The 22,947-nt window shown below is 39.5% G+C and overlaps 1 protein-coding gene across 1 annotated transcript; it reads right to left on the bottom strand.

Moving 5' to 3' along the window:
- Nucleotides 1-59: 59 nt before the first annotated feature.
- LOC138983719 (uncharacterized) lies at nt 60-22,541 on the bottom strand. Its single transcript, XM_070357025.1, has 13 exons — nt 22,226-22,541; nt 17,650-17,703; nt 15,962-16,068; nt 14,621-14,815; nt 11,665-11,776; nt 11,319-11,402; nt 10,745-10,782; nt 9,827-9,868; nt 8,269-8,455; nt 7,366-7,438; nt 6,884-6,932; nt 6,467-6,557; nt 60-4,900 (listed from the first exon to the last, which is right to left on the bottom strand). The coding sequence occupies exons 1-13, from the start codon at nt 22,262-22,264 to the stop codon at nt 4,736-4,738; spliced, it is 1,236 nt and encodes a 411-aa protein (XP_070213126.1). The 5' UTR covers nt 22,265-22,541; the 3' UTR covers nt 60-4,735.
- Nucleotides 22,542-22,947: the final 406 nt, after the last annotated feature.

Genomic DNA, 22,947 nt, shown 5'->3' with positions numbered 1-22,947 from the left:
TGTTATAGAAAAAATTGGGGGGGTCCACTGTACTCTCAATAAAGTTATATTAGGCAATGTGGTTTGTTTTCAGTTTATTTTTTTTTGTCACCCAGGTGGAGGATACTATTTCATGCACACTACTGAAAAAGTTACATTGCCACAATGTGTAATTCACATTTCTTACAATTAATTGTATAAATGAATACATTTCTTACAATCAATTGTATAAATCAAATCAATGCGGACGTCAGAGTATTCAACATAATATGTATCACCAATTGTGGCTGTACAGAATAACCATCACCGATAAAAGATGCAACAGTTTAAAATCACAGTTGCAAGAAATAAATGTAAGGTGTATAACTGTAAATGATTACAAAAGTTTCATATACATAGAAACAGCATTAATTATGATGATGAGAAAGTAGGCACTGCACTGCAGGTAAATTCTTTCAAAAGTGAACACACCAGCAAAGAACCAACACAACTTGGACTTGAGCAATGCAAAACAAGTGGCGTCAAGCAATATAAAAACATTTAGTCAAGCTGTCGGCATCAAAGTAACACATAAACACACAAAAAACAGTCAACGCCGAGACCATGTTAACATAGTCTCGACTAACAACACCGAAAAAACCGAGACGGGTCACGCTTGTCTCCGCTTAGCCCGTTCTTTCTTTATTTGGTGTTTAACGTCATTTTCAACCATGAAGATTATATCGCGTTCTGAGCACATTTTTAGAGAAAACGTGACATATGTATACGCTTTTGAAATCAGGAGAAATTGGGAAATACGATGCAATCATTTTTGAATCTGTCAGATAAAATTCGATTTTAATGACAACTTTAATGAACAAACTAATTAATTAATTTTTAAGCTGCGGAGCTGAAATTCAATCCCATAGTCCGGACTCCGTCGAAAGATTGCTTGACCAAAATTTCAATCAATTTGATTGAAAAATGGGGGCGTGACAGTGCAGCCTCAACTTTCACAAAAAGCCGGATATGATGTCATCAAAGACATTTATCGAAAAAATGAAAAAAAACATCTATGGATATCATACCCAGGAACTCTCATGTGAAATTTCATAAAGATCGGTTTCGTAGTTTTCTCTGAATCGCTCTACACACACACACACGCACACGCACATGCACGCACATACATACATACACACATACACCACGACCCTCGTCTCGATTCCCCGTCTATGTTAAAACATTTGGTCATAACTTGACTAAATGTAAAAACAACAAACATGTATGAATTTGTTTGTAAAAACATCAAAGTAACATATACGCGCAAAGCATGCATGATCAATATTTGAAATGAACCACATACTGTTTGTGTGTGTGTGTGTGTGTGTGATGCTCAACATTGGAAATGACCCCATAATGTGAGTGTGTTTCAACAAACACAGTTCTTAAGGGAATGGGATTGATCTTCACTGCACAGGATAGAACGCATGTAAACAGAAAACATTAAAATATACCGAGCAACAAAAGAAAAGCGAAAAAATTCTGCATTGTTTGAATGAAAAAATCACGAACAATTATAAAGTTAGGATTATCAATCCACAAAAGTTTGATGAAGGCATGTTTGACCTAGCTGTTGTGTGATTATTTTGATGCTGCGACTGTTTCAACACACGGGACAAGCAGGTTTCACGTGAAACACAAAATGTGCGCTCGTAGCACGTGCAAGTGGAGCAGGAGAAATCTGATGTGTGAGATGTGTTCACTAACGCATTAGCAACCAAATGAGATCATGACACGCTTGCTGCCAGTCTCACTTTTGAAACAGCCAGGATGCCAAGATTGACACCACCAAAACGCCAGGTCGACTTAAAGCTGGAGATGATCCATAAGCGCTGGCATGTGCTTTAAACGTGCACATGTCAACAGTCTATCACCTTCAGCAATGTTTTGTTGACATTGGAAGCACTGCCGTTATGCAACGCGGTGGAATATTCGCATTACCTCAATAAGACAAGATCAGCAGTTCCTACCACGTCTTTGAGATCGATTCCTAAAAGCCACTGACACTAACAGGAGCATCATTGGGAACCACCAGTGCCCGATCAGTGGCCAGACAGCGCGATGAAGACTGACTGAGAGGGACCTCCAAAACTTCTGGTCAGCTAGAGGACACGTCCTTCCTCGAAAACATGAAGTGGCCCGCCAGCAGTTGGCCCAGAATCACCTATCTGGAACTTGTGGCAATAAACAAAACATTGTGTTTCCTGGTATGATTGCCCTTGCTGCATCACTCATGTTAATGAGCTCGCCAGAGTGTGGAGAAGAAGAGGTGAGCGTTTTGTTGATGGCTGCCCAGGGTGGACTAAACGAGATGGTATGGGATATAATTTGCCTCAACCAAACTTTCGGACCTGTGCTTTTCCACAATCTTGGTCATGGTCGGGAAAATGGTATCAACTAATGCATCCACTTCACGAGGCGCCGATGTCAGACAGTCATCAACGCCAGCGGGGGTCATACGCACAATGACCTTCCGGCGGGTTTTCCGTTGCCCAGGACAACAAAGAACGATCCCATACCGAAGTAGAGTGTTATAAGAACATCTCACCTTTATTTCGATTCGTTTCAATGTCAGGTATTTTAGCTATGCAATTTTCAAATGTAAAATAAACTTATTTCTAAAGAGAATTCGCGTTTCTTTTGTTGCTCGGTATATATCTATCAGCTCTTTCCTAGCTGAGGAATCGCACGTGACCTTTGACTTCACAACCTTACTGTTGCAACAACAAAAATCTGGAAAATAGTAACAATCTTCAGCGAAACAAAAACTGAGAACCCTGTTATTTTGTACTAAGCGTTCGAGTCTCTTCTACGTGAAGCAAAAACTGAGAGCTTAATTTCTTCTCAGCAAAGTATTCGAGTTTCTTCCCAGCGAAAACTAAATCTGAGAAAAGGTCGACTTTACTTTACTTTACTTTACTTTACTTTCAATCCTTCAAGACTTTCCTTGGCAAAAGTAAATCTAATATCAGGTCTGGAGTGACGACTCCCTTATCATGCCTCTCCTTTTTTGCTCAGTCGCTCCACCGCTTTGTCATGAGCCACTGGTTCACTTTAGAAACAACGTGACTGAACAAACATGGAAATCTCCCTGTGCTCAAAATCATTCGAAAACTCAAGAGGCTAAAAACAGTGGCGTAAAACAGAGTACATGTACATCCGACATTAGAGAAACCGGTGCCCTCCACTACGCAACTAGAACCCTACCTACCAATTGCCATAGCAACACCTTCCCTGTACTCTACATGTCAACACAACAAAAAAACACTACACAGACATTTGGTCGACTAAAAAATAGAGAGAGAGATAGAGAGAAACAGACAGACAGAGAGAATCTCATCCCATTACACATGTACAATCAAAACGACTGAATACATGTACATGTACTTTATGTCAAAACCGAAAGTGTACAGGTCACGTACTACAAAAAATGCTCTTTTTTGTTTAACAGTGATGAGCGTTTCATTTCTGTGTTTCTCTGTGTGTTTTAACAAATACAGTTCTCAAGGGAGTGAAATCGGAAGACAATTAAAATGACAGAATACATGTACATGTACTTGATTTCAAAATCCAAAATGCATGTCACACTACAGACAAAAAAACTTCATATATTTTTTAAGCAGCAGGGAGCTGCCACCTTTAACCTGTTTACAAGAAGTCTGTACAATAAGAGCCTCAGTTTAGCCATACGAGAATTAAAAGAAACAAGTGAAGTTTGTTACAAATGCAGCAAGATGTATAATGATCTGGTATTCTGATATAAAATTATTATTCTGGTATTCTGATATAAAATGATTGACTGTCTCTCAAAAATAATGAAAGGCATATAAGTGACACAACAAACAAAATGCCATGAAAACATGATAAAAAAATTTGATTGCAAAACAACAACAAATATATGTATAAATACTCAAATCCACAGTAATACCATGATTTACCTCACTTCCCTAACAAGCGAAAATTTGTTTAAACAAGCAACAGTACAAAGAAGGAGCTGCCATTGAGAGAAAAAGGCTCTTGGTCTAAACAACTTTTCTTTCCAAAGTCAAAGTTGATAATCATGATAGTCTTGCTGATATAGCTTCCTGTTAAAAAATGTTCAAACAAATCATGTGGTAGCTGACATTAAAAAAAAAAAAGTCAGTAATAACCCATGCAGCAGATCCACTCTCAGAGATGTTGTTTGGTGTAAGCAAAACATCGAAACTTCTTTCAAATTTGTGCTTTAAATTTACGCCATGCCGTTTCCTTTTCCATGCAATTCTACATCTGTTGCTGGCTTTCACAGTTGGAAATTATCAAAATCATGAAGAAGCATGTCAAACAGCAATAGTGGCCATTCGTGTTTGTGTGAAAGACCATTTGTCAGACATATAAAGCAATCAGAATACATTATGTAAGGCAAGTGACCACCTGTACCTACCTTATGAAAGTTGTGTTGTTGACGCCTTTCATTTGGTCCAATGTGTCCACAATTAGTATCAAAGACTTTTCCCTATGACCTTTAACTGAGTCAAACTTGATACCACTAACGGATTTCCTTCAGCAAAATGCAATTCCTCTTCAAGATGTTTAGCTGTAGCGGTGGTTTAACGTATCCACACTTAACACTCATGTGGTCACTTGCTACAGAGAAAGCCACTGTCATCCAAAAGGGAAGATTACACATACAATCATCCAAACATAAAGGCAGCCATATTCCCTCTTCGGAGGGTGTTTAGCTGTAGTGAAGATGAACATTGGCAGAGTCATTTTCCGTGACGACCTGGACAACTTCCTTTGGACGGCAGGACTGCGCCAGGAGCACCTTGTTGAGGTTGACAGCAAGATGGTGAAGTGCACCCAGGTGTGACAACTTCTGGGAGTCCACCATCTTCTTTGCCTGTAGCACACACAGACGTAGGTACAACTTAAACATTAACCATCAGAAAAGATGAGAGTTTCAAGTTAGTGATGTAATTTAGTTTTTGAATGCATAGTCATAACATAGTCATAAAGTTTTTGTTGTTGTAATGGAGAGTAATTGATTTGTTTAAATGTTAATCATGTACATGACTGTGTAATTTTTTACTTGTGAATTTCTTAAATTATTATTACAGGCAAATCCATCTAACTCACAAACGGTTAAGTCAAAAATTCGCTTAGCACACAAAGAAATTCTGGTCCGGAATTATCCCTCTTTATCTATGTGTACAAAGTACCCTGAGCTCGAAATGGGATTTCTCTTACGTAAGTCGAAAGACGGATAGCACACAACAGAAAGTCAGTCCCAAAGACAAAGTTTACTCTATATTTACTACAGCAACTCGAAACACGAAACTTGGCGTCTCACACTAGCGCATTGTGTAACCTTATTCCCTTCTTCTCTACACGGACGCCACACCGACTGGTCAGTTGGCACGCAATAAAGTATGAAGTGAAGTTAGGAGGGGGCGAGGAGTAAGGAGAGGCGAGTGGTACTCACAGTGTGTGTTTGTGTGTGTTCACGGGTGAACCACGTGGTTACTATACGGAAGAAGAAGAATTCAAATTGTGGGTTGCCTCTCATTCAGTCTTTGTTCAGTCTTGCGTTCATCCACAATCATGGCAGAGTCACGGAAAAGAAAATTAACCTGTCATATCTGAGAGAGGAAACACTTCGTGCTCTGTGTGTGCGGCCAGATCAAAGGCATTGTGATAGCTGGGTGGCCTTGTTTACAGACACGACCTTCTTCCCAGGGGTCAATGACCCAGTTTTTGCCATGAGAGGTGGTTCCCCTGTCATACTGATCTGAGAGAGGAAACACTTCCTGCACGGGGGTCAGTGACCGGTCAGTGACCGAGTTTAACAGAGTGGAAATCTGTGTGTGCGGCCAGATCAAAGGCAGGGCAGTACCTAGTAGCTGAAACATGCATTATCACAAGTTGTTTGACTGGTACTCAAGCGGTCTCTTTGATTTTTTTCGTAGTTCACGGTACTATGACCAAGTCGAAATTTCGGATAGGACACAATAACAATTCGGTCCCTTCAATTTCGTCTTATCCGGATTTGCCTGTATTATTATTATTATCATTTTTGTCAAGTGCTTAAAACTATGTCAGGATATGCGCCATATAAATACCCTTATTGTTAATTATCTAAACAGTCAATACCATGTGTGTGTGTATAGGTGTGTGTGTGTGTGTGTTTCTGTGTCACAGTATGTGTGTGTTTCTGTGTCACAGCTGTGCATGTTTTCTTGCGTGCATGTACAGTATGTCTTCATGTGTGTGTGTGCGCATGCATGTGTGTTTATGTGTGTGTGTGTGTGTGCGCATGCATGTGTGTTTATGTGTGTGTGTGAGCATGCTTGTGGGTGTACAGATTGGTGTCAACCTGCATGAGTTTGTGCTTCCACGCAAGTGTACATGAGTGGATGGCTAGTATAAGAGAACGTGTGTCTATCTGCGTGTCATAATTTTAACTTACCCTCAGCCTAGCGGTATGTTCCTGTTGCTGTTTCAGCAGAGCCTGTGTGTGTTTCTCTTTCTCCATGGTTAGCTTATGAGTCAATTGCTCCCTGACAGAAAAAAAAGTAAATTTTCTTAAAAATGTCAGACATGTGCTTCCAGAAATGCAGACACCGACAACCAGACTTATTCCTATGACCTCATCTCCCGCCCAACGCTGCCAGCTACAAACAATATATACACAGAAAGGTAACATTCGTTCTAGTAACACTTGCACAATCTTAAAAGTTATCATACGGAGTATCTTATTCACAGACAAGGAAACACACACAAATCTGATCCCACACCTACACACTAAATAATGACACAGTATTCTTTCATGAAAACACCTGCATGCACTGCCTTACAACAAACATACAGAGTTTTTCTGGCTCACCTCTCCATTTCCTCTTTATGCTCAAGTGCATTGAGTTGCATTTTTTGTTCTGAAAGAAAAGAAGAGAAAAAAGACTGTGAAACCATACTTATACATTTCTTCGTACAATTTCCTTTGGATCTGCCTTTTCAACGTTCATATCTGACCCGCTTTCAGTGTGGAATTAATTTCTCTTTTTAGCTAAGGAAATACAAAGCATATAATGCATAAACAAAGACATATATGATAAAAGAAACAAACAGAAAAAAAGGAGGAGAAAAAAACAGAATAAAGAGAAAACGTGGTGGTGGTAAATATATATATCGTCAGGTCTAAAAATTGAGGGAGTCTTAAAATGGAGGTAAATTTACAGACGGAGGAACAGAAAGTCTGATAAATTAAGTAGTATTTTAAACGGGGGGTTCAACTATACAAGTAACAGGGAAAACTTGTGGTAAGTTATCAAACCAACAGTTTGGTAACCGAAAGCTGTAAAAATGTACCTTGTTTCATACGGCTGACCTCAGCATTCAGTTTGGAGTCTACAAGCGCCTGTTCCTGTTCTTCTTTTTCATACTGAAACAACATCAACAACATATGGTGATACAGTACGTGTACAACATTCCACTTAGTTAACACTTACAGTTTGTTTGTTCGTTCATGGGCTAAAACTCCCACGGCTTGTACGTGTATGCCCGTTTTTACCCCGCCATTTAGGCAGCCATACGCCGCTTTCGGAGGAAGCATGCTGGGTATTTTCGTGTTTCTATAACCCACCGAACTCTGACATGGATTACAGGATCTTTTTCGTGCGCACTTGGTCTTGTGCTTGCGTGTACACACGGGGGTGTTCGGACACCGAGGAGAGTCTGCACACAAAGTTGACTCTGAGAAATAAATCTCTCGCCGAACGTGGGGACGAACTCACGCTGACAGCGGCCAACTGGATACAAATCCAGCGCGCTACCGACTGAGCTACATCCCCGCCCAACACTTACAGTTAACACTTACATGCACACACACAGAGCTGGAAAAAGATGATTGAGATACGTACCACATCAACCAAGACGTCTGTTCATGCATAATGACCCTCTTTTCCAGAGTGAAACCTTGGACATCACAATGTCAAAAGCAAAACAAAGCTTGAGCAGATGTCATAATGCGAATCATGGCATCACATAAGAATTCTGCTACTTTGTCTGCATGCATGTTTCCCAGGAACTGACAAAGAATTTTGAGAAAGAGGATTGTAATTGTCTCGGCGACTTACTCATATCAGCAGAGGAAAGATACTTGTGAGGTCACCCCCAGGCTGTACATGCATCGGTGTTGTATATCTTTAACACAAAACACACATGGACACACACACAGTAACACACACACACTAACACACAACAAAATCTCACCGACAGTTTGAGCTCAGTGCGTCGCGCGATAGCATGGTCGTGCATTTTCTGCAGTTTGTCATGGGCGTGGTAACCACGGAACACGACCTTGCTGACCCCATAACCAATCTCCTGACAGCGCTCCACAAGACGAGGGAAATTCTGAAGGTCGTTCAGCTCTCCGGCCTGTTCAATGAACTCCAGATACCTGCAGCAGACAGGGAAAACACCACAATAAAAGGCACAGTCCTAATCCTGTCACAAGAGGGAATTTCTCACTATATCAGATCTGCCTACCCTGGCTTTCACAAGGGTTTAGACTATTCCTTCCCTTACATGGGACACATAGCCTGGGTGCTCTGAGTGCACAGTGGACATTTTTGTATGAATTAAGTTTTTAACGAACACTGGTGGTTTTCTGAAATCAATTCAAAATTAATTTTAATTCAACACAGGACAGTCAGGATGTTCATTTTTGGTACGTGTCCAAGTGAAGGGATGGCCTTAAACACTCTGAGAAAATCAGGTCTTAAAAAAAGAGGGAGTGTGAAAATGGAGGTAAATTTACACAGGTTAATAATAATAATAATAATAATAATGGACATTTGCTATAGCGCATAATAATATATATATGCTCAATGCGCTTTACAATAACTAATGTTACCTATTAATGCCGTGTGAGATGGAATTTTTTACACAATATATCACGCATTCACATCGGCCAGCAAACCTCAAGCCCATTTGGGCGAGCATTCACCTTTCACGGCCTTTATTCCAAGTCACACGGGTATTTGGTGGACATTTTTTATCTATGCCTATACAATTTTGCCAGAAAAGACCCTTTTGTCAATCGTGGGATCTTTAACGTGCACACCCCAATGTAGTGTACACGAAGGGACCTCGGTTTTTCGTCTCATCCGAAAGACTAGCACTTGAACCCACCACCTAGGTTAGGAAAGGGGGGGGAAAAATTGCTAACGCCCTGACCCAGGGTCGAACTCGCAACCTCTCGCTTCCTAGTGCAAGTGCGTTACCACTCGGCCACCCAGTCCAGGTTATGAAGAGAAAGTGCAGAGAAGCAATGAAGGTCTTAAAAGGGGAGAAGTCTTGACTTAGGCAGATTTGTCATTTTTATTGTATCGTGTACACTACATTGGGGTGTGCACGTTAAAGATCCCACGATTGACAAAAGGGTCTTTGCTGGAAAAATTGTATAGGCATAGATAAAAAGGTCCACCAAAATATCCGTGTGACTTGGAATAATAGGCCGTGAAAAGTAGGATATGCGCCAAAATGGCTGCGATCTGCTGGCCGATGTGAATGCGTGATGTATTGTGTAAAAAAATTCCATCTCACACGGCATAAATAAATCCCTGCGCCTTGAATATGTGCGCGATATAAATTGCATAAAATAAAAATAAAAAATAAATAAATAAATAAATCCCTGCGCTTAGAACTGTACCCACGGAATACGCGCGAAATAAGCCTCATATTGATTGATTGATTGATTGATTGATTGATATCAGTTTAATTTATCTCACACATACACCCACACCTTTTAAAATGTAAAACCACTCACGTTTTCTTTGATGCATAGGCGACCACATCAGCACACAAACAGCTACAAAATAAAAAAAAAGAAACATGTGCATATATAACAAAACAATTGGCACGGTCGCAACAAATGAGCACTACAAATATTAAAATAATTTGATGACATTTTAATCTCTCTGATTTCCCTGCAAACAAGGATGTGAACAAGTCAACTCACACACTTTGCATATTTAGATCCATCTGAACCAAGCACATGCAACATGGTATCAACTACTTTAAAAAAGACTGAGCGAGGAATCAACAAAAATCAATAAATTACAAAAAGAACTTAATTGTCAACAAGAATAACAGTTATTATGATATATCGATTAAAGAACCCAAGATGTCTCTTTTTTACCACCCTTTTCGTAATGAAATTTCTGACGTCAAAAGCCAAACAAAGTATGAAAAGACATCATAATGTGAATAAAGGCATCATGTAAAAATTCTGTCACTTCTGCATGTCTCACAAGTAAGCGGAAAAGAATTTTGTGAACGAAATTTGTCTCAGTGACTTCAATATTTAAGGTTACCACCAGACTGTGCATGTATGGGTATCGTATTCGTAAATCATTAATGTATCAACTTAACATTGACTCTTCCTTTTTTGAGCCATTGTGATATCAGAGGTCGACTAAAACTCATATTTAGGCGGCAGGTCAAGACTAAAATAAGTGCTTTGTTCTGTGCATTCAATCGTAAAAATGTAAGAAGAATTCTAACTAAAATTAATCAATACATGAATATTAGCTGTATTTTTGACCAAAATGTGACATTCAATTGACCCAGATCAAGATTAACAGTTAATATCTTGTTCCACCCATTATGAACAGTCAGTGCACAACTGCAGTCACTATACTGTGGTTCTTTGTTTTTATCATCGTTAGTTTCAGCATGTACTCACTTAATGAAGTCCGCAATAGGATCAGTGGTAGAGTCAAGCTAAAATGAAGAAAAAGACACTTAAGTTATCATCAGCTTTAAGAGTTAAGAAAAACAGACACACAACAACCAAAAAATAAAAAGAAAGAAAGTTGGAATAGTCATAAATTAACCTAACTACTACCAATATCACACACTGGACTACCCATATATGCTGCTCCCAGGTATGCACTCACTCTATACACAATGCTACATACGACGCATATCTGTTAATGTTGCTACCAGCTTCCTGACATTTTTGAGTATTCATAATTTCACATAACCGACAGTGGTCAGTTACTTTTACTACTTTTTTTTTCTCTTTCATTTCTAACAAATGTTAGGGAAACAACTTACTTGATGCAGATAGCATTCAGTTCGGCATTTTATACATCCTGGTGATAAAATTTAAGTTGAACATTACATTTTGCATTTTCACTAAAAAGTAACAATTATGTTTTAAAATCTAAAACCTCCAGAAAGGCCATATCATAAACGGCACACACACACACAAATACACAAAATGTCTGCGGTAAAATATAATAAAAAGTTCTCACCATTCGCTCCACATTCTGTAGTTCATAGAACATCATCAGCTTCACTCTCACCAGTGCATCATCAGATGTTCTGATTTCATCCGCCTGTGTCACAATCACAACATTTTAAATTAGAATTGCAGTACAGTGGAACCTACTCTTTAAGACCTCAAGAAATCTAAAAAAATCATGAAGAAATAAGGATCTGCCCAATTCATAATCAAAGATCATTTTAAAAAGATACAGGGTCCCAAATGAATGAAATGACACACACATTGCAAAAACTTGTAATGGCGGGAAGTGTTCATTTGTCTGTGAAACTGCATTTGAACGCATATCTCAGGTCTACAAACTAAAGGAAACCCACATTGTAGTAGAACTGGTCCGGGATGATGCGTAACTTGGTGAACTTGTTGTATTTGGGAATAAAACGCGTCTTGTTTTCCGGGTCTGTGCCATGCCAGACGAAGTGATGTAGCCTGCAAAATAAAAAATACAATTCAAATAAACAAATACATAAAATATAATCATACAGATTAAAGAATAATCACAAGTAATAACAAGTCGCGTGAAGCGATATAAAAACATTTACTTTAGTCAAGTTGTCGGCATACAGATTTAACACCAACAAATAGTCATCGCCGAGACAATATTTAAGATAGGCTAGACTAACCACAGCCAAAGACCGAGATCTCCGCGTAGCGTGCAAACGCAGTACTTAGGCCTACTTAACCTATTTTCTGTCATTCTGAGCACAGTTTGGAGTAAACATGACATATGTATATATTTTTGAATTCAGGAGAAATTGAGAAATACGATGCAATCTTTTTTAAATCTGTTAGTGAAAATTTGCTTTTAAGGACAACTTTAATGAGCAAACTAATAACTAGTTTTAAAGCCTCAAAGCTGAAATGCAATACCAAAAGTCCGGGCTTCGTCGAAGATTACTTGACCAAAATTTCAACAAATTTGGTTGAAAAATGAGGGCGTGACAGTGCTGCCTCAACTTTCCCAAAAAGCCGGATATGACGCCATCAAAGACATTTATCGAAAAAATGAACAAGAAGGGCAAAGCCCATACGACTCACATGCTTGACCTCGACCTTTAGGGTAACTAAACCTAGCAATGACATCATACACTAAGAACTGCTTTACACATTTTTCCTACCAAAATACATGTGACCTTGACCCAAGGTCAAGGTCATCCAAGGTCATGCAACACAAAGCTGTTAATTCAAGACATAGGAAGTACAATGGTGCTTATTGGCTCTTTCTACCATGAGATATGGTCACTTTTAGTGGTTCACTACCTTATTTTGGTCACATTTTATAAGGGTCAAAGTGACCTTGACCTTGATCATATGTGACCAAATGTGTCTCATGATGAAAGCATAACATGTGCCCCACATAATTTGTAAGTTTGAAACAGTTATCTTCCATAGTTCAGGGTCAAGGTCACTTCAAAATATGTATACAATCCAACTTTGAAGAGCTCCTGTGACCTTGACCTTGAAGCAAGGTAAACCAAACTGGTATCAAAAGATGGGGCTTACTTTGCCCTATATATCATATATAGGTGAGGTATTGAATCTCAAAAACTTCAGAGAAAATGGGAAAAATGTGAAAAATAGCTGGTTTTTTGGCAACATTTATGGCCCCTGCGACCTTGACCTTGAAGCAAGGTCAAGATGCTATGTATGTTTTTTGGGGCCTTGTCATCATACACCATCTTGCCAAATTTGGTACTGATAGACTGAATAGTGTCCAAGAAATATCCAACGTTAAAGTTTTCCGGACGGACGTCCGGACGTCCGGACGGACGGACGGACGGACGACTCGGGTGAGTACATAGACTCACTTTTGCTTCGCATGTGAGTCAAAAAACCGTCTGGGGATATCATACCCACGAACTCTCATGTGAAATTTCATGAAGATCGGTTTCGTAGTTTTCTCTGAATCGCTCTACACACACACACACACACACACACACACACACACACACACACACACATACACCACCACCCTCGTCTCGATTCCCCGTCTATGTTAAAACATTTTGTCAAAACTTGACTAAATGTAAAAAGAGCAGCAACCAGGCTCCTTCAGTTCCCAATCCATGATATTGATATAGCTTCAAATTGGAGTGCTATCCCACAAGGATTGCAGCTGAATTTCTCCAGTGACCCTTCTTCTTCTTCTTCATTCAAGGGCTGCAACTCCCATGTACACTCCTGTTTTTGCACACATGGATCATCACGTGTATTATTGTTTTTTTCTCTCCAACATTTAGACAGACACACTTCCTTTTCAGAAGATACATGCTCAATGTTTTCATGCATGCTTTTATGTGGATTACAGGATCTTTTCCGTGCGTACTTAGTCTTGCGCTTGCGTGTACACACAAAGGCTGATAAGGCTCTAGCAGGTCTGCACATAAGTTGACCTGGGCCTGCATGTTGTGCCCTCCCCCATGTGTTCTTGTGGAGAAGCAGAGCAGGACACGGCCCACATCCTGCGAGACTGCAGGAACCACCAGGTGCTGAGAGAGGAAATCTGGCCATTGCCAGAGTCCCTGCACAACAAGCTGTACGGGCCAGTGGCTGCGCTGCAGAGGACCACTAATTATATCTCAAGATCTGGACTCCAAGTGTGATCGGCGATCGAAATGAAGAAGAAGAAGAGTTGACCTGGGAGATACTTAACCCACCAGTTGCGGCTTGGATTTGAACGCTCAATCTTCCACATGAGAGGCTGATGTCTATCCACTAGGCAACTGTGCCTATCTCCAGGAACCCCGACTCATGCATTTTAGGGGTGCATGGTGAAGGGGGATTTTGTCACAATGGAATGGGGGTAAGGATGGGGAAAAAGGGGAAATGACAGAGAATTAATTAGGTACTCCAAAATTTGGAATACTTGAGAGAGCCTGGGCTTTACCCTGCAAACATAGTCACGCTATTAACTTGGAGATTGTATTTTACCTATCAACAGTATTTCAGAGAGAGATAGAGAGAGAAAGAGAGAGAGTGTGTGTGTGTGTGTGTGTGTGTGTGTGTGTGTGTGTGTGTGTGTGTGTGGGTGTGTGCATGTCAGTGTGTGTGTGTGTCAGTGTGTCTGTGTGTGTGCATGCATGCATGTGTGTGTGCGTCTATGTGTGTATGTTTTGTTGCTGTATATCTCCGTGAGCCCTTGCAGGAAGGGGCGATTAATAAGTGTTCCTTATTATCTAATTATTAACTTTACCACAACAAACATTTCTTGTTTGTTTATTTTTTATTTTTTATTAAACCATGATTAAAACACCAGTACCATATACCACTTGCCATTCATTGGGTTTGGGCATGAACAGCGTTGGTCCGTACTCTAAGCGACGCTTGCAGGAGTGACCAGCATTGTCACCAGCCTTGTCTGAGATCGTGTAGGTGTACACAATGAGGGCTTCGTTGGCGTCCAGTGCCTCCATGGAGTATTTGTGAATAAAGATGTGTACTACTGGATTGACAAACTCCACACATGGCCTGTAATAAATATACACCTTTACACAATTTAAAAAAACAAGAATGGTAGGTTATTGGAACATTTCATTATTGACCAAACTTCTTCTTCTTCTGCGTTCGTGGGCTGACACTCCCACGTACACTCGTGTTTTTTGCACGAGTGGAATTTTACGTGTATGATCGTTTTTTTACCCCGCCATTTAGGCAGCCATACGCCGTTTTTGGAGGAAGCATGCTGGGTATTTTTGTGTTTCTATAACCCACCGAACTCTGACATGGATTACAGGATCTTTTTCGTGCGCACTTGGTCTTGTGCTTGCGTGTACACACGGGGGGTGTTCGGACACCGAGGAGAGTCTGCACACAAAGTTGACTCTGAGAAATAAATCTCTCGCCGAACGTGGGGACGAACTCACGCTGACAGCGGCCAACTGAATACAAATCCAGCGCGCTACCGACTGAGCTACATCCCCGCCCAACAAAACGTTACACTAACAGTACGTCAACCACTTGTAGTCTATCTGTTTTTGGATTTGTACACCATTACTTTCTTAGGAGACTGGTGCTCACATGCTGTTGTTGTTTATAGGGCCCGGTAGCTCAAGTTGTTAGAGCATTGAACTTGTTACACATGCTGTTGTTGTTTATGGGGCCCGGTAGCTCAAGTTGTTAGAGCATTGAACTTGTTACACATGCTGTTGTTGTTTATGGGGCCCGGTAGCTCAAGTTGTTAGAGCATTGAACTTGTTACACATGCTGTTGTTGTTTATGGGGCCCGGTAGCTCAAGTTGTTAGAGCATTGAACTTGTTATCCATGGCCCACAATGAGAAAAAAGTTTGGCAGATCTGCTGAAATACTGGTTACATTTTCTGCGATTTGCTGACTGCCGACACCAAACAACATCCCAGCTTATAAATAAAACTTCTTCTTCTGTGTTCATTGGCTGGAACTCCTACGTACATTTGAGTGTACCATTTATGACCATTTTTTCCCTGCCATTTAGGCAGTCATACTCTGATTGCTTTGTTACCTTCGTGTTTATGTAACCCACCAAACACTAGAGTACATATGAAGGGAGATAAGGCACTAGCAAGTCCTGTGTTTGTGTCTTCATGCACAAGGAAACACATGTAAACTCTTTGTTAACACATTGTTTTAGTACACACCCTTTTCTGTGTTCTTTCTTGCCATCCTTATAGTTGATCACAAGGTACTCAGTCTGGGTGGCTGCAACTCTGCGCAAAGGCTTGTAGCTCTCACGCCACAAAAAAAGCTGCAACGAGTTTCATGGTAAGGCATAAGAGATAATAAAACAAAAATAAAATGAAATCAAAAGATCAAGCAGGGGACAACCATCTAAATGGAAATGTTTGTGGCTACTACTGTCTCTTGATCACTCCTGATTTGGAGCTTATACTTGCAATTAAAACATCCTAACTCTCATGAAGACTTGTTACACAGGATTTGCTATCTTAAAGATAGTACACCTTAGGAGCCATTTTGGGAAAGTTTTCTGATGAATTGGACATTTAAAAGTTCAAGGGACATTCCCTGTGCTGTAATATAAATACAACCATTATAATTTGCTCCAAAATGCTGCGTAACTATGCTAATTAAATAAATGAACTTAAATCGGCGAGTGGTTATCAATGTCAGCTCTCCTGTATCAGGATCGAGTTCCAATTTTCTTCATCATCACATTTTATTTATTTTCAATGGTTGAACATTTCTCAAAGCTGATAAATACCGTTGAATTCAGGAAGTCAAACTTGCAAGCTAGCACATTCCATGCTTTATGGTGTCTAAAACGCATAACACAGTGTAAACAAACAGACTGTCGGACGGAGAATAAACACAGTCTTCCGACAGAGAATAAACACAGTCTGAAAAGACCACCCAACACAGTCATATGGTTTGAAAAATAGAATGCTCAAACACTGATACTAAGGCATTCCATTTGTGTGTTGTCATCTTTTCTGAACCGAACTCTGTAGCTCATTTGGTCGATTTCAAATCTGCAGTGTACCTCAAGCAACACCGCATGAAACACAATGTTTTTCAGGGGCATAATTAGGACCGACAAAATCAACCGTGGTGAACTGAAGGCGCAGCGTGGAGAAACGCAATCTTGCAAGGCCAATCAAAACCAGTCGTTTCTAATTTTAATAACTGAGCTCTCAAACAATATTTTTTAGGTATTCCTGTTGTGTGATGACATAATAACAAACTCCAACCTGAACTGTATAGCTCTCAGGGCGATTAGACTTAGTTTTTCAGTCAGTTATGTCCCTTTAAGTTGTGGAACAAAAGAGGAGTTTACGTAGCAGACTATAAATTTAGATGTGGTAGGACATAGTGTTTTACCCTGCCAAACAACCATTACTGAAAAGGAGTTCGATCTTCCAGTTTTGAAGTTAAAACATCACCAGCTATATATTTTATATATATATATATATATATATATATATACAAAGGGACTTTGCTCTGTAAATCTCGGTCCCCCTTGAGGAGGGTCTGATGCTCCCAATAGGCTGTCTGTGAAGGGATACTTATTTCTCTCTCTTTCTCTGCTAAGAGATTTTAACAAATCTCGGAAGAAAGTCTCTGCTGACTTTCAATTGTTTCTTTCACAATTTCTGATGTTTTATATATATATATATATATATATATATATATATATATATATATATATATATATATATTGTACCAGCCAGCATGCAAGGTTGTCGGCAAGTATTTTCTCCCCTCTCACTCAATTGTTTATTTTGCAATGCAAGTTTTCATTCACAGATTTCGACTTCTCGAGAGCATGGCCACACAAAGTGTCCAACCTATTTACATGTATATACTTTACCCTTTTTGGTCCTTCTTCGATTCTGGCATGCCCTTCATGACTATACACCAATGCCTGAAAGAAAAATTGTAGAGTTACACATCAATGTTAGTCAACTATTTTTCAAATCAAAGAGTGAGTGTGTGTTTGTGTGTGTGTGTGTGTGTGTGTGTGTGTGTGTGTGTGTGTGTGTGTGTGTGTGTGAGAGAGAGAGAGAGAGAGAGAGAGAGACAGAGAGAGAGAGAGAGAGAGAGAGAGAGAGAGAGAGAGAGAGAGAGAGACACAGAGAGAGAGAGTTGAATGGAATTGAAATTTATTTATCGAGGGTGACAGAATAAGCAATGTATACATGCTTTTTTTCATCCGGTCCTCGCCCTGACACAATAACAAGAAGAAATAAAAGTCAAGTTAACTACTGTACAAATGACATAATTAACATGTCGAGCAATCAATAAGACATTTTAAGATGCATTTTGATTCTTTAGCTATGCTTCAAAATTATATATATAACAAAGAAATATTTATTTGTATAAAAAATGTCCTTCGTGCATTATATAGAATTATGTTTTTCAATACAATCTGAAAGTACAGTGATATTTTGCCAGCTGCTTGATAATATTTCTTACACGTTTTGAAAGAGAAACCGCATGTAATGTTCCTTGAATGTTTCATGGATTTGAAATTTAATTATATCAGGAATGGAGTTCCACATTTGTTTTTTGACAATCGAGAGAGAGAAAGAGAGAGAGAGAGAGAGAGAGAGAGAGAGAGAGAGAGAGAGAGAGAGAGAGAGAGAGAGAGAGAGAGAGAGAGAGAGAGAGAGAGAGAATTGAATTGAACTTTATTTATCGAGGGCAACATGCTTTTTTTTATCCGGCCCCCGCCCATTGAGGGTAACTCCTAAACTCGATTAATAACAAGAAGAAATATCAGTTAAGTTAATTACAATACAATTTACATAATTAACATGTCAAACAATTAACAAGAAGGGCAAAGCCCATACGACTCACATGCTTGACCTTGACCGTTACATGACCTTGACCTTCAGGGTCAAGGTCAAATAACTAAACCTAGCAATGACATCATACACTAAGAACTGCTTTACACATTTTTCCTACCAAAATACATGTGACCTTGACCCAAGGTCAAGGTCATCCAAGGTCATGCAACACAAAGCTGTTAATTCAAGACATAGGAAGTACAATGGTGCTTATTGGCTCTTTCTACCATGAGATATGGTCACTTTTAGTGGTTCACTACCTTATTTTGGTCACATTTCATAAGGGTCAAAGTGACCTTGACCTTGATCATATGTGACCAAATGTGTCTCATGATGAAAGCATAACATGTGCCCCACATAATTTTTAAGTTTGAAACAGTTATCTTCCATAGTTCAGGGTCAAGGTCACTTCAAAATATGTATACAATCCAACTTTAAAGGACCCTTGCGACCTTGACCTTGAAGCAAGGTCAACCAAACTGGTGTCCAAAGATAGGGCTTACATTGCCCTGTATAGCATACATAGCTAAGGTTGCCATTCTCGATAACTTCAGAAAAAAAATGCGAAAATGTGAAAAATGGTCGTTTTTAAGACAACAATTACGGCCCCTGTGACCTTGAACTTGAAGTGAGGTCAAGTTGCCGCACATGTTTTTTGAGATCTTGTAACCATACACCCTCAGGCCACATCAGGTGTTGATAGACTTAATAGTGTCCAAGAAATATCCAACGTTAAAGTTTTTCGGACGGACGGACGGACAGACGGACGACTCGGGTGAGCAGAGAGAGAGAGAGAGAGAGAGAGAGAGAGAGAGAGAGAGATCAAATCAAATCAAATCAAATCAATTTTTTTTTTTTTCCGAGGGTTGTGGCATAAGCAATACAACGAGCTTTTTTTCAACCAGCCCTCGCCCAGAGAGGGGACTAATCTAATCACATATTTACACGGATATTAACGTAGAAAAAAAGGTAGAGAAAAACAACAACATATTATGAATATTTACACATTACATATTATACACAAATATAAAGCGTCGTATATGTAACGTAGTGAAAACAATGCTGAATACACATGCATGAGTAAATGTGTTATTAATTTGAGTGTTTTTGTGTGGATATAATGAACACTGATGCTTTGGACAAATGAAAATATAACCAAACGAAGTCTTCCATCACTGTGATTTTTCGTAATTTAACATTAAATACAGTGAAAGGTGTTTTTTGAAAGTATTGAGACTCATTGGGACTCTCACAAATTCCGGGAGAGAATTCCACAGGACGCTACCAGAATAGGCTAAGCTTGATTTGAAGAGATCTATCCTTGGAATTGGGACGTTAAACTTTCGGTTTGGTTTGACTTTAAAGTTTGCAACGAAAGTTCGTGGTGCACGGCCGGAAAGTATTTTGTGAAGGAGCACGCCTTCATTTAATTTAAATCTTTGTTTTAGTGGGAGAATCTTAAGTTTCTTATAATCATCAAATACAAGACTGGATTGTTTCAGTAAAATTAGTTTCAGCGCTCGCCTATGTAAACTATACAATGGTTTTAAAATATTAGCACTGGCAGAGTCCCAGATGGTTGAACAATAATCTGTGATGGTTTGTATATATGCGTTAAAGTATAATAACCTTGAGTGCTGATCTAGAAAGTGTTTAATTCTATTCAACTGATATATTTTTCTGGACATTGTTTTACATACCGACCGAACATGATGGGCCCAAGACAAATTATTATCGATATTTACTCCCAAAACTTTATGATCACCCACACAAACAAACAAAACAGAATGAGTGAGAGAGAGAGAGAGAGAGAGAGAGAGAGAGAGAGAGAGAGAGAGAGAGAGAGAGAGAGAGAGAGACAGAGAGACAGAGAGAGAGAGAGAGAGAGAGAGAGAGAGAGAGAGAGAGAGAGAGAGAGAGAATTGAATTGAACTTTATTTAACAAGGATTAAGATTTAAGGCTACGCCTTTTCTTACAATCTGTCCTTGGGACGCATAGACACACAATTATATAATTAAAAAATTAAAAAGTTAAAAAGTTAACCAACAAAAGGAGGTCGGAAAACTTCAGCACGTGATAATAAAGATGATGATGATGATGACGATGATGATGATGATGATGAAGATGAGGCATGAAGAGCATACATATGTGGTTATTCATAAAATCAAATGCATACTATGCAGGTAATTATAAATACAAGCTGGTAGCAATCGAACATGTAGCAATAGTACAACAAAAATATGTTCAGAACATACAATGCACAGCATTGTGAGTGTGTGTGTATACATATTGTGTGTTTGTTTGTGTGTGTGTGTATACATATTGTGTGTCTACTGTTTTGTCTGTCTGTCTGTCTGCCTCTCTCTCTCGCATAATACCGTATATACACACATGTGTGTGTGTGTGTCAGTGTGTGTGTGCAAAATGCAATTGTCTATTGGGTGCTCTAATATGTACAAGAGCGCCTGTGACTGTGATATTTATTCATAATTTTATATATTTAAATATCATAGAGCATTGTGATTGATGTATAGATCTATGTATACTTTTGATAATTAATCGTTGTGTTCTAGGTTTTTTTTATGACATTGCAATGTTACGCTGAAAGAAAAAATTCCATTATTGCGTTTTATGAAAATGGATAATAAAATGTTCTCATCTTATTTTAACTTATCTTACACACACACACACACACAGAGAAACGCACACAAACACAAACACACATACACCCACACAAACAAACAAAACAGAATGAGTGAGAGCGAGAGAAAAAGTGAGTCGTCATTAAGTAAGTAGTGGTATTGACACGGAGCGATAACGACACGTAGCGCTAAAAGATGTATGCTATCGATACGTAGTTATAATGAACGAATGATAAAGCCTTTGTAATACCCGTGGACATCAGTTCAAGCTCAAAAAGAAACAATGCAGAACAGCTCTCCGACAATCTTTCTTCACGAACAGAATCATAGACACGTGGAACTCCTTGGACAAGAATGTGGTAGAAGCGCCGACAATGAACAGTTTCAAAAATCGCTTGGACAATGCACTGAAAGATTATATGTATAGCCCAAATGTCAGTATGCCTCTCACTACACAAGCCAAGAAAAAGTTGATAGAATAGGCCACGGTCAAAAGATCGTGTAGGTTACCTAGCCCAAAGTTAGGCTAGGATAGCAACTGATCAAAAGATCAGACAAAGGCTTAACAGCCTAAGTACCAGTCTGATAACATAACTTAACTTAACTTAACTATAACGACTCGTACAAAAATTATGTGTAGCTCTAATCAACGGAGTGATAGGGGCAGGTATAGCACAAATGACATGCAGGACAAATGACACGTAGCAAATGACACGTAGGGCTAGCGATACGCATTCCTCTCTCCACCAGCAATCCGTCAGGGATTTATGTCCCTTGAACAAAATAAACTTTACGGAATGAATTGAATCAGCACGATTTTGCCGCATTACTCTGCCACCTAGCTACAGTCCGTCTGCAAATAACTCTAGCTGTTACCATGGCAACATCTAAAACGAACGCAGGATTAAACATAGAAAACACACACGTGAGTAACGATTGAACAGAATTGGATACCTTCTCCCCAACATCTAGTGTTCTCCACCCGACCGTCATTGTACGTGCGTTACTTCAGCAGAGCAGACGAATTTTGTTGCACAGGAATCGAGAAAACAACGGAGTCGGCGACAGGACAGAGAGCAAATGCCCACAGAGCTCTCAGTTATCACGGATCAGTTTGACCAGACACTGCTGTATTTAGAAGCTTATGCTCCGCATTCTCTCCCTCTGCACGATTCTTCGATCTGTAAACACCCCTCGCTGCCCCTGGGCCCTGAGCTATTTTTGGTTTCCTAAACATCACGCACTGGGCTTTTGCAATGCCCCGCCTCGCCGCCGGCGAGTGCGTGTGCGTTTCGTCATCATTTCATGTGTACTGATAGTTTTGTCATGCAAGATTTTTTTTTCATAACAGACAATATTTTACAATATTATTTGCATGGTTCATTCAGAATGAAAACGTAAAAATGTTTCTGCGGACACTCTGGCTGTATTATTCTGACGTCATCGATCTTGCACGACAAGATTACAGCGATCGTCTGCTTGTATCACCGTGAAATTATGGCTTGTACATGTAAGCTTAGTGTCTTTTTACGGCAATTTCTGTTGGCTTTTTTTTTTGGGGGGGGGGGTTGGCAACAAAATGACACATTTACTCGTAATCTAAAAGGCATGGGCGAGGAGATGAATAAGGACTGTTACTTTGTTTTGCGTTCAAGTTGCTGACTTGATAAAAGTAC

Source organism: Littorina saxatilis, linkage group LG13, assembly GCF_037325665.1.
Source record: "Littorina saxatilis isolate snail1 linkage group LG13, US_GU_Lsax_2.0, whole genome shotgun sequence".
NCBI lineage: Eukaryota > Metazoa > Mollusca > Gastropoda > Littorinimorpha > Littorinidae > Littorina > Littorina saxatilis.
The sequence above is the reverse complement of the archived record's forward strand: the minus strand, read 5'-3'. Positions and strand labels throughout refer to the sequence as shown.

What these genes read in the sequence shown, in the direction of transcription:
- LOC138983719 (XM_070357025.1), bottom strand. Translation starts at nt 22,264, where the DNA reads ATGACGGTCGGGTGGAGAACACTAGATGTTGGGGAGAAG. An exon ending in AAGAAAGAACACAGAAAAGG is followed by an intron (nt 14,816 to 15,961) that starts GTGTGTACTAAA and finishes TATTTATTACAG; the next exon opens with GCCATGTGTGGAGTTTGTCA. An exon ending in CATAAAGAGGAAATGGAGAG is followed by an intron (nt 6,558 to 6,883) that starts GTGAGCCAGAAA and finishes TTTTTCTGTCAG; the next exon opens with GGAGCAATTGACTCATAAGC.